Genomic DNA, 15,131 nt, shown 5'->3' on the forward strand with positions numbered 1-15,131 from the left:
GCGTCTGACAGAAAATCCTGAAGGAGAACATTAGGTCACCGGTCTGAGCTGGAGCTCAGGTTCAGCTGCATTATGCAGCAAGACAAGTCATTCCTAAGATCTGACACAGTTTAGTAAGAGATACAACACAAACACACATACACAAAAAATTGGGATGGGGTTCAATACCTTTTTCATGCCACTGTACCCGTTCATCCATATTCATCCTGACATAACACCTACTCCAAAATGTCAAAGTCAATTTCTGGAAGGAGATGGAAACCTGATACTGCAGACTAAAATATGCTGTAGTAATAACGTCTGTGTAGATCCTGCCCTTGGCAAAATCTCAGATGGGTTTTGGATCAAATCCAAAATTCTGCTAAGTTTTGTGGCCAAATATTTTAACTGTTTTTTTTTTTTTGAATAATTCATGGAAACAGGGCTAAATCCTGCCTTCCTCTAAAAAGACAGATGAAAGGACTGAATATATTTACAATAGTTTCCACCGGTAATAACAACAAAAGGTCAGGTTTTGTAATTTTGTATGTCTAATGCAGGAGTATTTTTCAAATTTTAAGACTGAGTCTCATTAACTGTTCCTCAAAACTCATCACTTTCCTTGTTTTCTGCATATTTTCTGCAGTATTGACAGATTTGTTATCACACAACCAGTCACTGTACATTAACTCTGTGCCGTCAGTGTTTTCTGCGTATGCGTGCGAGTGAAATGAAAAAGAAAGACCTGAACCGTGTTGATTTTTATTTCAAAAGATGGCCAGATGAAAAAACGAGAAAAATGATAACAACATAATTAACATTGAGTGGACATAACTGTTCCAAATGTACACTTTATTTTAAACAAAAGTACAAAAACAAACATCAGATATTTACAATACTTGCATGGCAATGTTCACTTTCTTTGGTCATTCTTCCAATCAGATGGTTTTACACAAGGTAGGCAACAAACAGCAGCTTGGAGGTCTGAGATTCTCACATGCTGAATATATTATTCAACCAGACACAGAGCAAACTACCGATGACTCAGAACTTAATGACATTTTTTGTAGAATCTGCAAGCAATTTATCAGTGGTTTAAATCCGAGACATGAGTTATGTGACCATTATTGAATGCGCCTACCAGGATATTTTAGTCTTGTACAATATAAATAGCAAAAAGGAAAAGGAAAATCACGTACGTCACAACTACATCCTGGCCTCGCTGCTTTTTCAAATTCATTAAATGCTCTTGAGGGACCAAAACCGTGACATGTACAGCTGCAGGTATTCCATCGTATTCTACACAAACTCGACATGAAACATGAACCCTAGTGCACATCACAAACTTAAGCTGTTACAGGTAGATTTTTAAAAGAAGGCAAACATATCGTAAAGGCTACTTTAAGACAAACATCCCGCTCACTGGGTGTCATTGATTACAGAAGTATGCCACAGCTACAGAATGAACACTCGTACCTCAACACTGACGGAGCACAAACTTATAGAGGAGTTACATAAAAACAACCTTTTCCTTACTACTAGTTTTTTAAAGAAAAGCATGAAAGTGAACTTTATGTTGCTTTCATGCAAAAACAAAAAACAAAAAACACATGTGCAGCCAAACTACAGACAATAAAAGAAGGTTTAAACTGTGCTATACATTCTCCCAATAATCTACCTGCTTGTGTCGTTAGGTGGCTACGCTGAATGAAAAGAACGATGGCGAAAAGACGAGGCAAAATTAACCGAGTTTCTGCAATTTTCTCCCCTGGTTACACACAATCAAATAATAATAATAATTAAAAAAACACCTTTGTGAAACATCATGTCCTTGCTGATATACAACATCTAAAACTAATGCTAATACCCTTAGCCCTTTCAGGATTTTATCAATTTCTCAGCTTTTTTTTTTTTTTTACCTGAATGAACAAACTGAAATAATGATAGAAGTGAATGGATTTATGACCTCGATGTCAAAGGCAGAGGTTGTTTGAGTGTGATGAGGTGAAATTAAAAAAAACACAAAGCAGAAAAAAACCAAACTATGGCGGTAATGTCCCTTGGTCCCTGCTATGTCCCGAGGGCCGAAAAAGTCGAACACAGACTAACGCAGGCCTACACATCCTTACATCAAAGGCAACTGGTCTAGTAGTGATTTTGCATTTTCTCAGCTTTCCAATTTCCATTCTAACAAACATGAATCCTAATAGTAGACAGGTTTACACATGTATCAGTAGTGCAGACAGGCTATGTATATCACATACAGTATCCATTCTTTTTTTTTTCTTTTTCTTTTTTTTTTTAGGAATGGGAGGAGTGAGGGGTTGATGGGCTCGGGGAGATGTTTGGATATGCTTTTTTTTGTTTGTTTTTAGTAAAATTCTCCCTGAAACCAAATCCAAACGGTCTTCATCCCAGTGTACACTCTTTCCCCCCCCCCTCCCTCCCCAAAGACAGAGGTGAAGAGAAATGTGCAAAAGTTCCACGTTCTCACTGGAAGGGAAAGATTAAAAATGTGTTATTAATTTTTTTGTACAACTTTTATACGTCAATCTCTTTATGTGCATGGTGAAAATGTCTTGCTCTACCTTTCGCATCGCCGTTTCAAGAACAGTTGCTGTTTCTTTACACCTCAGCTTTTTGGCTGTTTTCCTCCACTTTCTCCTCCAGCTTTTTCTCCTCCTCGGAAGACCCGCACTCCTTCTCACCGGTCTTCCAGCTTCCTTGCCTGTTTCGATTAAAACAGTCGTTTATTAACCGGTCCTGGGCAGGGCAGGGATAGCTCAGTAGGTAGAGTGGTGGCCCCATGATCGGAAGGTCGGGGGTTCGATTCCCCTGAACAGCTACCCTGAGGTACCCCTGAGCAAGGTACTGCTCCCCGGGCGCCCAATGGCTGCCCACTGCTTCACTGAGTGAATGGGTTAAATGCAGAGAGGAATTTCCCCACGGGGCTCAATAAAGTACACTATAAAGTACACACTTTCTTGCATGATGATATGCTAATACCACGGTGTGACCGCTTACTACACGTGTGCAGAATAACTCACGGTATAAACGGTATAAACTGCCCACTTAGGCTAAAGGGAAGCTATCCATCTACAGCTGCTGTGTACTTAAACTACTGTTCACAATCAATCAAGGGCAAACTCCCTTAATTTGGCAAATGGAAGACTGATTAACAAGCAAGCAAAATGGAGCGCTGCCCAGGTACCCAAGCCCTTAATAGTCCTTAAAAGCCTACATTAACCGCAATGATTTTTTATTTATTTTACCATGTATTTTAATTTGTTAATTCATTTGAAGGAACTGCCAAAAGTGAGATCAGAAGATCAATACTACTCGTACACAAGGTTAGAATAGGATGAATAGTGAAACGGCGAGTCTGGCTGTGTCCAAACTCTATTTGTACAAAAATACTTGACCGCATCTCCTAATCTTTTAATTCAAGTGTTTCTGTTCTACAGGTATATGAAACCGAGCACCTGTCCAATATGTCTTTATAAATATTTGTAAAGGAATTCAAGGAGCTCGTTATAAAGATCTCACTGAAGTTTAGTGTGGTTATGTAATAGTATAACACAAGTTGCACCAACTTTGTGAAATTTCTTCCTCCTGGATATTCCACACTCATCTGCAAGTGTTATTATTGCAAAGTGGAAGCATTTAGAAACCACAGCTACTCAGTGCGGTCGCTGAGTGCTGAGGCGCCTGGTGCATGAAAGTCGACAACGCTCCGGTGACTCAATAGTCTCAAACCTCGTCTGGCTTGTAAACTACATTTCCACATTAGCCACTTGTTTCCGTCTCTTTTGAGTGTTAATGTTAAGTCCAACTTTATATTTACTGCACAGATCTGAGAGCAACATCAGTTTTCTTGTAACTCTCAGCTATAGCTAATTGGAAAATTTACATCAACAGCTGAATAAATTACTGCTTCTATTAACTGGTCTTGGATGAAAATTGAATTTTGAGTTAATTGCTTTTATTTTAGTATCCTCATATGGTCCATATCTCATATTTTAAAACAAAGCATTTAATCAAATATCCATTTGTTTATAAACTAAAAACCTCATGCCAAACAGTGTTATTCCAGCAATAGAGAACTGCTTTTTGAATTATACATGTTGTTGGCAAGAGGAGTTCATATCAGAAGCTACATTAGGTATGCCTGTTCAGTTTCTTGTTAATACAAATATTTAATCAACCAATCACATGGCAGCAAGTCTGTGTATTTAGGCATGTAGACATGGTTGCTGAAGTCCAAACTGGGCATCAGAATAGGGAAGGTGATTTAAAAGTGACTTTGCACGTGGCTCGGTTGTTGATGCCAGATGGTCTGATTTCACAAACTGCTGATCTGCTAAGGTTTTCCCAAATTTGAAAAAAAAAAAAAAAAATCTCCAGTTATGTGCAGGTTTTTGAGCAAAAACGCCCTGGTGATGCCAGAGGTCAGAGGAAAATGGTCAGGCTACTTCGAGCTGATAAGAAGACAACAGTAACTCAAATAACCAGTTCTTACAACCAAGGCATGCAGGAGAGCATCTCTCAATTAACAAAATGCCTACTGTAGAAGCAGATGGGCAACAGCAGCAGAAGACCACGCTGGATGCCATTCCTGTCAGCTAAGATCAGGAACCTGAGGCTATAGTTTGTAAACTCTCACCAAAATTGGAAAACAACAACCCGATGATTGGAAAAAATGTTTCCTCCTCTGATGAGTCTCAATTCCTGCTGTGCCATTCAGATGGTTACGGTCTGAATTTGGCATAAATAACACCAGAGCATGGATTCATCCTGCCCTGTATCACTGGCTCAGGCTGCTGGTGGAGGGTTAATGACGTGGGAGATATTTTTCTTGGCACACCTTGGCAGAAACTACATGGTGCTGTCATGTCAATATGGACTAAAATCTCAGAGGAATGTTTCCAGCACCCTGTTAAGAATTAAGGCAGTTCTGAAGGCAAATCCGGGTGTCCAGTACTAGTACGGTGTACCTAACAAGTCGATGAGTGCATATGTAACACACAGCTTTATCATGTTATGCGCATAATTGCTTTCTGCTACATGAATACTACACATACCTGCATGTAAAGTGCAGGTATGCAATGTTTTTAGGCTAAAATGAATCTAAATAAAATATGTTTGACTGGAAATAGAAAAGGACGTTTTAGAAAATCAGAATAACCACGATGCATGAATATAGACACTGCCTAATTAATGAGGAGATCCAGATGGAGGTAAAATTGTGTCTACAAAGATGTTCATTTTATCTTGTTGGGTTACTGGTGAATTTTATGAACACTTTTATGTAGCAGCATTTGTTTAAATGTGCATCTTACTTGGATTTCTTCGAGTAAACCCAGTATGCCAGTCCTATAACCAAAGTGGCGATGAGGAGACCCACTATAACACCAACCACCAATCTGGTTTGGTCGCTGTCTTCCGACTGATCTGTAAAGAAAGACAAAACAGAAATATCAGAGGCGTGAGTGTCATGTTTCTGTATGCTGCTCCAGTCTGGACAGAAAAAAAAATACTCTCGTGTGCATTAAATGCATTGATGAATGGACACATCCGCACTGTGCATGATTATGACTCATTGATTTGAATGTTAATGGGAGCAGTCCCCACTTTAATCTCGTCAATGGGACTATGAACAATGTTGGCATCTTGTCAGGATGCTGGTAGCTCCATTCCTCCTACTGCTTCATAACTATATTTATTTAAAAGAAGCGCAATGTCTAAACATTGTTTTTTCTGCTCTAAAGTCCAAAGTGACGCTAAAGATAAATATTTGATAAAGAGCCATCTTTTAGTGAGCAACATTTGATTCCCCCATAGACTTTTGTCAACCCACTTTCTGCTGTTTCTTTACAAGAAGGAAGACCGCGCCAACTTACCTTGTTTATCCATTCTCACCTCCTCAATTACTGAAATCAGATATGAAATAACATTAACGTCCAACCGAAATGAAGGGGGGAAAAAAACAAAACAAAAAAACAAGCTTGAAAAATTACTACTCTACATCTACTCGACTTTGCATGCAAGAGGTTCCAAGAGGGAACAGATTAAATCCAGCATCCCAACATACACCCACTGAGCGAGGGGGGGAGAGAGAGAAAAGAACGATGTGGAAATGCCATCCCAAACACACAGGAATGAGTAGGCAAGAGAGAACAAATGGTGATATAAACACACTCGGACACCGTCAGACAAGAGTGTGGACTAAGTGCTAAGTGCATGCACTAATTACAGTTTGACAGTGATGGTGAGAGTAAAAATGCTGGACTTTAATAGACAACTACCACCAATACATAAAGTTCTTGAAAGACGTACTAGTGTTTGTGTATGTTTGATACATTGTGTATTTAACAGTGTTTTTTTCCTGCTTACTCATCAGTGGACTATAAATCCTAAAATAACAACTGATTTTAAATAATTGCCCTTATGGCCACCAAATTGGTGTGCAACGACATGACTCCACACACTCTACAAACAATCCCAAACTGGGTGGATTTACCCTGGTGTACATACCTGCTACAATATTGTCGTTTTGTCAAAGCATGTAAACATGATGTCAAGTTAACATGCAGATGGAAAGAGTTAGTAAGAACAGCAGGAAAACACTTAGGAAGGCAGATTAGTGACTTCATGAAAGAAAAATGAAGCCGACAGAGGTAAAAGGACCAAATTATGACTTTGTACTTACAAGAGGACACATTTATAGCTCTGGAATCAATGCCAAGCCTATTGGTCACTGTACAGTGGACAGTCAGATTTGCAGAGGGCACAACTTTGATCTTGTGTGTAATCTTTCCATTGACGAAAGGACTTTCACCAAGCTGAGTAACGAGAGAGAGAGAGAGAGAGAGAGAGAGAGAGAGAGAGAGAGAGAGAGAGAGAGAGAAGAAACAAATGTTAATATTTGCACATCTGATCCGGATGATTTGAAAAACATTTGCACCATGAGGGGGCGATGTTGGACCAATAAGTGAGTCAGCCCTTGCATGACAAAGAAACAGCGTGTGTGCCTCTGGGATATAGACTCCTGAGTCTCAGAGGAAAACTCCAGACACAAAGACAAACTGCCAACACCCTTTGCACATCCTCTGCATATACAAAAGGATGTTGCATTCTTGTAAATACTTATTACTGATCCTGTATTCAAGTCTTCACATTTTGCTGAATGGGGGGCGGTGGGATTAAATTGCTGAAATGTGTTACTTTCAAAATGCATTTTTATTTCCTGACAGAGTTCTGTGTATTTTTTTGGAGTAAATTAAAGATTTTAAGGCTCCTCTCGTGGTTACACAATGACTGAAAGGGCTGAGAAGAACTGCAACCATCCTGCGCACACCCCCAGGTTTATGTGTAATTCACACCGCTTCACTGAGTGACTCTGCTATCAGTGCGCACACAGGTAGACTGTGGAAACAAAGAAGAAGAAAAAAAGAGGCTCCATTTAAAAAACAGACAATTTTTGTTCTCGTGACAGGCTGCTGGAAAATACTGTGTTTGAGCCTCGGGGAAAATGAAGAAATGTACTCTTTCGAAACACTGACCACAACCGCCTGGACCAGATAAGTTCACAAGTGTGACAGCTGGGGAAAATACTAACAGTGCAAACTGCCATGCACAAAACAGGGGGTATTCATTCACTGTGCAGCAAAAAGGGAAAAAGTAAAGAAAAGGAAGAGCTGTCTCTGGACAAAGACAATAGTAGGAGGCTTAAGCAAACAGCCTCTGTTTAGCCACACCTTCATATTTCTGCTGGTGATACACTGAGGTTCGCTGTAAGACAAATGCCACTATGTTTTAAACCCATGCAACTCTATTTGTGTTTTTATTTCATATTCACAACCATCTGCTCGCTATCAGGCTCTTAATGAAGCCGAAAGTGGACCTAATTTCTCCTTATAAACCATCTATTGGCTACTTTGTAGAGGACATTCAGACGCTGTAATCTAAAGATGTCAATGAAATAGTTACTGCAGGACAAACCTGTTGCCATCTTATATAGGAGGACCACTGTGAGGATGAATTTCTATGACAACCAGTATTGATTCACCAACAAAGGAGTAATGCTTTCAAGGGAAAATGGGACAGAAACACTCAAAGCATTCTGAATGATTTTATATGGCTCGAAAACCTCACTGCAGTCTCAAGAGTGTCTCGAGGTGGAGGAGGGCGGGGTGTGGAGGTCATTTGTTAAAGCCGATACCCATCTTGTTATTTTAACAAATAAATTGCTACACCCAACTGCGACTGAAAACAGGCGCGTTAACAAGCACATGGGGGGAAACTTTCTCCATAAGCTGCCACTGAGAAATCGCCTTGTCATGACTGGTTTCCAACTACCCTGGATGACAACGATGATGAATTGTGTTGTCCTGTGACTGAAATTAGACGTCACCCTGTAGCAGTTTCATATACAGGTACAGATACAATAGTCATCTTCACTGCTGTTATTACTGTGGTCATCTACTAATTGGAAGGTTGGCGGTTCGATCCCTGGCTGGCCCTGGCCAAGTATCCTTGGGCAAAATACTAACCCCAAGTTGCTCTCTGATGCATCAATCAATGGGAATGTTTAATAGAAAAGTACTTTGAGTACTCAGGTTGAATAGAAAAGCGCTATATAAGAACTCATCCACTTGCCAGATTTCAGTATTAAAATTATAATCTCATGATAAATTAAACAAACAAAACAAGTTGATTTTTTGGGGGGAAAAGTCTGTACAGGCATTTAAATTAGCTAATTATCTTATTTCTTATATGGTAGTATTATTATTTGTGGTGGAGTTCACCATGGATATGATTCCGACAGGCACCCACTTTTAGACTCAAAAGTAATTGGACAATTGAATGATGAGCAGTTTCACAGCCAAATGAGACCCATTCCCTTGTTATTCCATGACAAATTAAGCAGATGAAAGATCTGGGGATGATTCCAAGTGTTGCATTTCCTAAGTTTCCACTGGCAGTCTCTAAATGTGGTCCAAAGAGATGGAAAAAACCCCAAAATATACCTATCAGAGCGATAGCAAAAACTTTACAAGTGGCAAAGTCAACAGTGGGCTACATTCTTAAAACAAGAAGGAATCATGGATTCCTCAGAAGCTCAGAAGATAACTAAAGTGGATGAATGCAAAGTCTTTCCTTGTTTAAAAAAAGCTTCCACAACTTCATAACCAAGTCAAGAACACTCTCAAGAATGACTTGTAGCCACCCAACAAGCAAAATGTTTGGTTTTCTACTAAAAAGAAGCCCTGAATTTGCAATGTGCTGACAGCAGCTATGCTCGCACTGTGTAAAAACAAACACGTCTCCCTCATGACCCTGGTGTAGATTCCATAAACAAGTTTACCTTGAGTACCAGAAGGTACATTGATATTTTCACCATTTCACAATATTTGATTTTGTTAACGGTATACATCGATCCCGAAGGACCTGCTTTTAGCTGTGTTCAAATTCACAGAATCTTGTGAAGCCTCTGAGATGTATGTCATCACCAGCCACAGAGCAATCTTCGCCATAACAGAAGCAATAACTGCCTGCATTTATCTTGGAAAAAAAGCACTTGTAGTTTGTTCTGATGTGACAATAAACTGAAGACTTCACACAACTGTAAGCGTGGCGCTAATGCATGTTTTCTACTAATACAGTATTTTTCCTTTCATGGCTCTTTAAGTCTGACACAGTTTTTTTTCTGAGGATGTTTTGTTTGTGCCAGCACAGGAGGAGCGAACACATAAAACAAATCTTTTATGTACTGTTAGGAAGAATTAATGGATATGACCTTCAGAAACTGCAACAATTATCCAAGGATAAATTTCCTGCAATTCTGATAATAGGTAAACTTCCAAGCATGTAAAGGGTACATACCACGGTGCCATTAATGCTCCAGGAAACAGCTGGCTTTGGAGAGCCTTCAGCCTCACAAGTCAAGACTTTATGTTGGCCGTCACTACTGCGATTTTTGAACAGGTTCTTTATAACTGCAGGACCTGTAAGGGAACACGTGTTATAAAGCTCGATTTATCGTGGTTTAATCTGATCCACCAGCACACCTAAATATGACTGAGGAAAGGAATTTCTTAGACAAATCATTTTATATTCGCTGTCCTGCCAAGAGTTAGATGAGAAGATGAATACCACTCTCATGTCCCTATGAGTCTAGAGTCATTAGCCATTTGGCTGAAAACTAGAAGTAAAGAAAATCAGCGAGCCAGTCCAAAGGAAAATAATCCCACTAGTGCCTCCAAAAATCAGCAATTAGCATGCTCTGTCTTGTTTATTTTTCAAAATTTGTACAGAAAATAAAGTGTAAAAACAAGATGTGGCTGCGAGTAACCATCTGGAGTCTGATCAAACCGTTAAAATAACTTTTTTTAACCACTGATTTTTATATGAATTAAAAAACAACAACGCATATTTAATTAATGCGTTAGCTTTAAGCTGATAGTTTTTACCCTTAGACAAAGTCAGGCTGTTTCCTCCATTCTTAACCTTCACAAACTGCCTGTTGGCTGCATAACTTAACTAACTTAAAATATGAGACAGAGTGGTACCAGCTTTCTCTCCCTGCATAAGAGTTTTCTTCAAACCCTTACCTTCGACAGTAAGATCAAAAGAAGCTGTCCGGGTGATGTGTCCAACTGTCACCGTCCACTCATAGTGACCAGAGTCCGAGTAACCGAGCTTGGTAAAGTCGGGCTGTTTGTCCAGTTTGGCATTATTCTGAAATAAATCAAGAGAATATCGGCGCTGTGAATAACAAGCACAAACCCCAATGATTGGAGCTTTGTTATATAAAAGATCGCTTCTACCTTTGTCCAGGAGACCTCTGCCTTTCCGGAAGAATCAATCTGAAGACTCAGATTCAAGGCTTCGCCAGCGCGCTTGACGATATTCCCAGAGGGGCTTAAATTGATGTCTAGGTCTGAAAGGAGAGGAGAGGATGGCAGAAAGATGGTTCAGAGGCCTGTTAAGGGTCAAAACATTTCTGTTGTTAACCATATAACTCTGCACTTGGCTCACAGCCCTGCAGATGCAGCTTATTAGAAGCAGTGCGGCTGACACAACAATTTCTCCCCAAATCAGAAGAAGACAGTCTTGCAAAGAGAGATATTAGGACTTTTCTCTAGAAAAGGCTTTTCGTAACAAATAAGACTGCAGGGAGAAAAGGAAATTATTTGGATACAGATGCAGATGTGTGGGGTAAAATTGCAGTAATTTCTACTTCTAGAGAAATTATTATTTTTGTCTTCTTACAGGTGACGGTGATGTTCCTGGTCGCTTCCATGGACGTGTCATCAATTAGGGAGCATTTGTATTCACCGGTGGCGTCGCGTGAGACATTCGCGATGGTGTAGGTATCCGTGTTTTCCACTGTCACCAGCTCCCCCTGCAAAAACAGTGAAAACAGCAGCATTTCATTTACGTTGCTGAGGATAAAAGACTGAATAAATACATTTTAGATGAAGTAAGCACTAGTTTGGATGAACAGAAGGAATTTCAAAGCTTTTAATGAGATACCTTAAGGTGAAAGTTAAAGCTGGTAGGAGCTGGGTTACCATCTGCCACACACTTCAAAGTCAAGTTGTCTCCCTCTTTAAGCTCTTTCTGAGGACTGACCTCAAGCATGATGTTCTCCGTGGAGTCTGTGCAGAAAACAGGAGCAAAAAAGTCAGAGGGGCGAGGGTGGAGGGTGTAACAAGTGGAGCGTGCTCCCCAACCAGCTGAATGCAATGGGGACTGCACTCATCCACTGTGTCAGCACGCTACAGAGAGCTCTAACTTTGTGCCTCACTATTGGTTATGACCAACTTCAAAATGCAGCAGAGGAGGTGGTTGAATTGCAGTCATAATCTGAGGCACTCAACCAAACAATCCTTTCAAAGCTCAATGTTTCTGCTCCATCTAAGGCAAACTCTTTCAAGAATTTCTTGAAAGAAAGTGTTCCAGCACTGATAAGTTCTACTCTGGGCCGTGTTGAGCAGGCAACTTCAATATTTAATGCTGCACTCGGTATAAATCTCAGAATCCACACCTCATTTTTCAACTTTCACCATCAAAAGGTGCCGTTACCCGTGTCTGTCTCGACTGGAAGTGAGAGAATTATAGAAAAAAAAAAATGTTAATGCACTCGCAAAAACCACAGGCACCGTCTGATTACAGTTGTAAAATGTCTCTTGGTCTTCTCGTGGATCACGAGCTGCTGCTGTGTTACACGTGTGATGTGCAAGAAGCTTGACTTCAATTAAAAAGGGACACTTTTATTCTCTTTCACTCCATTTTGAAATTCTTGTCATGCCATATTAAATAAGCTGTTTTCTCACCAAAAAGCAAAATTTCATCAACAGCAAAGTTTCATCAACAGAAACATACTCACTTTAATTATTGATGCTTAGAAAAGAAAACAGCATCACTGATTCATTTGTGTCAATACTTAAAAAATGTGAATAAAACATGTTTGTAATTCTCATCGCGGTGGAGGAAACACAGACGTCAGCGAGGAGAATCTTAAACAAAACAACCTGAAATAAAACAGTGTAGCCAGAGAGAAAAAAACGCCCAGTTGTAAGTCCTCTTTGAACATTATATACATTCACACAGCACCTTCTTCCTTCAAGTTTGCACCAAATCACAGTACTGCACAAAGGTCCACCTTTCTTTGTGTTCTGCTAGAAAAATGGCAAATAGGGGCAGCGATTTATTGAAACTTGCAAAACTGAATAGAAAAGCAGTACTTACGCCAAAAACAGAGTTTGTACAATACTAATGAGCTTAAAAGTCACCAATTGCTACGGCCACCTTTATTCTTCAACACAGCCTGAAATCTCAAGGTAAGCTTTCTTCTAATTTCTTTAAATAGTCTTCAGGAATAGCTCATGAATGACATTCAAAGGTTTTCTTTGGATGTTGGCTGCCTTTTGTTCCGTTCTCTGTCAAGATGATCCAACACTGCTTCAATGATGTTGAAGTCCGGAGAATCTGGGAGGCCAATCCATGATGGATAGTGTGTGTTTTTTTCTATCCAGGTATGGTTTTACTGCATTGGCAGTGTGTTTGAGAGCCACTGTGTTTTACAGATGGCTCCTGACCTCCTCTGTACACACTGACAATGATTTGAACCAAACATTTTAAATCGCTTCATTAGATCTGTTGCCACTGATTTCGGTCTTCTTCTTTAATTTGGCATACCTCAGCCTTTTCTCTCTGTTTCCCTTCCTTAAGAATGACTTGACCGAAGAGCCAGACATCTGTTTGGTCTCACATACTTGCCTGTTTCTTAAAGGCATGACTTTCACACACTGTTCATCTGCTATAGATAGTTTTTATGCTTGTTACCTCTCATTTTGGCTGCCATTTGTCCAGTTTCCTCAAATTTCTTTAGGACACACTGCACACCAAGGCGCTATATACCAAGTTTCCAGCTAGTAGCTCTCTGGGTATTGCTTTGTTGGCACAATAATGCTATATGTCATACTGTGTTATCTTTGGCATTTTTGGACTGAAAATGAGTGAACAAGCAACCCACTGCTTGTAAGCAAAATACAGAAAAATGGGGGGGGGGGGTGTCTGCACAGTACTGCATCCCAAATCGCTGCTTACCTGTCTGGCCATAGCTGGTCATTAATTCCCAACCACAGCAGAGGGGAGAATTTTCATGGCTCTGCTTACTTTGCATAGAGTGAAGGTCCCTGTTGTAAATTAAGCTCCAGCATTTTGACTGTATATAGTTTGTGTTATAGTATATTGTGGATAATTCACAGAGTTATAAGCAGCATTATTATGTTGTGCCTTGGCAGCTTGCTACAAATATCTTTGCAACAGTTAATTACAAATGAGGTGCTAAAACAATCCTCTGATACAGGCACATTTTATAGTTTTGTCCTGCTACAGGCAGTGGATTACCGAGGCTTTCAAGCTGAAGTAGAATATTGTGGGTGTTTGAGTGGGTGTCGTTTTCAGGATATGTAATGTAGTTTAGACAGAGCGTAAACTTTCAGAGATTTCATGATGATCATCTTGCATTTTAAACCCTTTCTTTGAATTTACAAATAAAAAAACAAAAGCAAAATAAAAGGTGTTAGACAAAGTATGCTCAACGACTCACAGGTAATAGTAAAGTTCACGGAAGAGGATTCCAGCGGTAGACCGTCAGCACGGCATTCGAACTTGGCGCCTGTGTCTTCCTTCATTGCAGAATATTCGAGTGTGGAGGTAGTGGTCGAGAGGCCGGTATTAGAGTCTGGCACAACAGAAGCTTTGATGGAAATCCCTAGACAGAAAACAAACAAGCACTGTCTGAAAACTCTAACAAGGAAAAAAATGTGCAATGACCAAAACACTGCACACAGTCATGAGCCGCGCCGTCATGAGAGTGCAGCACAATTCATCACAGCAGAATAATTTACAGCAACTGTCCCTGTCAGAGAGAATAAAACCATCTGTGTATGCAATATTTATAAATGTCAAAAAAAATTTTTAGAACTCAAAGACAACAAAAGGGATGGTGAATGCTCACCTTTCCCATCAGCCTCCAGAGGTTTATTGTTCTTGAACCATGTGATGTTTGCAGGTGGGTTGGCATCTTTTGCAACACATTTTCCAAGCTGCAAAGCAAAAAAAGAGAAAGAAAAAGTGAGACACATAGGCAAGAAAAGCACTCAAAGGATGAATAAAAAAATGCATTTCATGACTATTTTTAAATGACCAAACATATGAGCAAATTAGCTTTTTGTTAATGCCACTCTGGTATTTGAGGACTAAACAGTTTTCCATGCAATAGACCATGAAATGCCTAAAGCATTTGTAAAGCCCCTTAAATCCTTTGGGTCTTTTAATTGTAGCACAAGCGAGATTTCTACTCTTTACTAATTCATGAGAATCACTTCAAAGAAGTCATTACTACAGTAACAGGCACCGTCTCTGTTAGGCCTCAAGATACGTTAGCTCAAGTAAGGAATTTCCCTTCATGACTCATTGCTTAAAATAATGTAGGCATTAAAATGTTTATCATTAAAAACTCCACCTTAGTAAGTCTTCCAATCTCTAGCTCCTGTGCTTTATCAGAAATCTCCAACTTTGCCGGCAACTCTGTAGTTGAGGGAAAAAAACAGTATGAATGGAAAGGCTGGGCGTTG

The 15,131-nt window shown here is 39.8% G+C and overlaps 1 protein-coding gene across 4 annotated transcripts in view; it reads right to left on the reverse strand.

The window, feature by feature from the left end:
• Positions 1-735: 735 nt before the first annotated feature.
• The window catches only part of LOC134641513 (CD166 antigen homolog), a 45,650-nt gene continuing 31,254 nt past the window's right edge, over positions 736-15,131 (reverse strand). The window contains exons 4-16 of one of the 4 annotated variants that reach the window (XM_063493969.1): positions 15,020-15,084; positions 14,513-14,600; positions 14,102-14,266; positions 11,518-11,642; positions 11,254-11,386; positions 10,809-10,921; positions 10,593-10,719; positions 9,865-9,986; positions 6,689-6,821; positions 5,880-5,909; positions 5,319-5,430; positions 2,568-2,707; positions 736-2,472 (exon numbers count right to left, since the gene is read on the reverse strand). In XM_063493969.1, the coding sequence (XP_063350039.1) occupies positions 2,605-2,707; positions 5,319-5,430; positions 5,880-5,909; positions 6,689-6,821; positions 9,865-9,986; positions 10,593-10,719; positions 10,809-10,921; positions 11,254-11,386; positions 11,518-11,642; positions 14,102-14,266; positions 14,513-14,600; positions 15,020-15,084 (1,316 nt within the window). In that variant the 3' untranslated portion in view covers positions 736-2,472; positions 2,568-2,604. Of the gene's footprint in view, positions 2,473-2,567; positions 2,708-5,314; positions 5,431-5,879; positions 5,913-6,688; positions 6,822-9,864; positions 9,987-10,592; positions 10,720-10,808; positions 10,922-11,253; positions 11,387-11,517; positions 11,643-14,101; positions 14,267-14,512; positions 14,601-15,019; positions 15,085-15,131 lie in introns of those variants that run through there. The other 3 variants (XM_063493968.1, XM_063493970.1, XM_063493971.1) reach the window with 3 other exon arrangements.

The sequence above is a fragment of the Pelmatolapia mariae genome, linkage group LG14 (genome assembly GCF_036321145.2).
Source record: "Pelmatolapia mariae isolate MD_Pm_ZW linkage group LG14, Pm_UMD_F_2, whole genome shotgun sequence".
Lineage (NCBI taxonomy): Eukaryota > Metazoa > Chordata > Actinopteri > Cichliformes > Cichlidae > Pelmatolapia > Pelmatolapia mariae.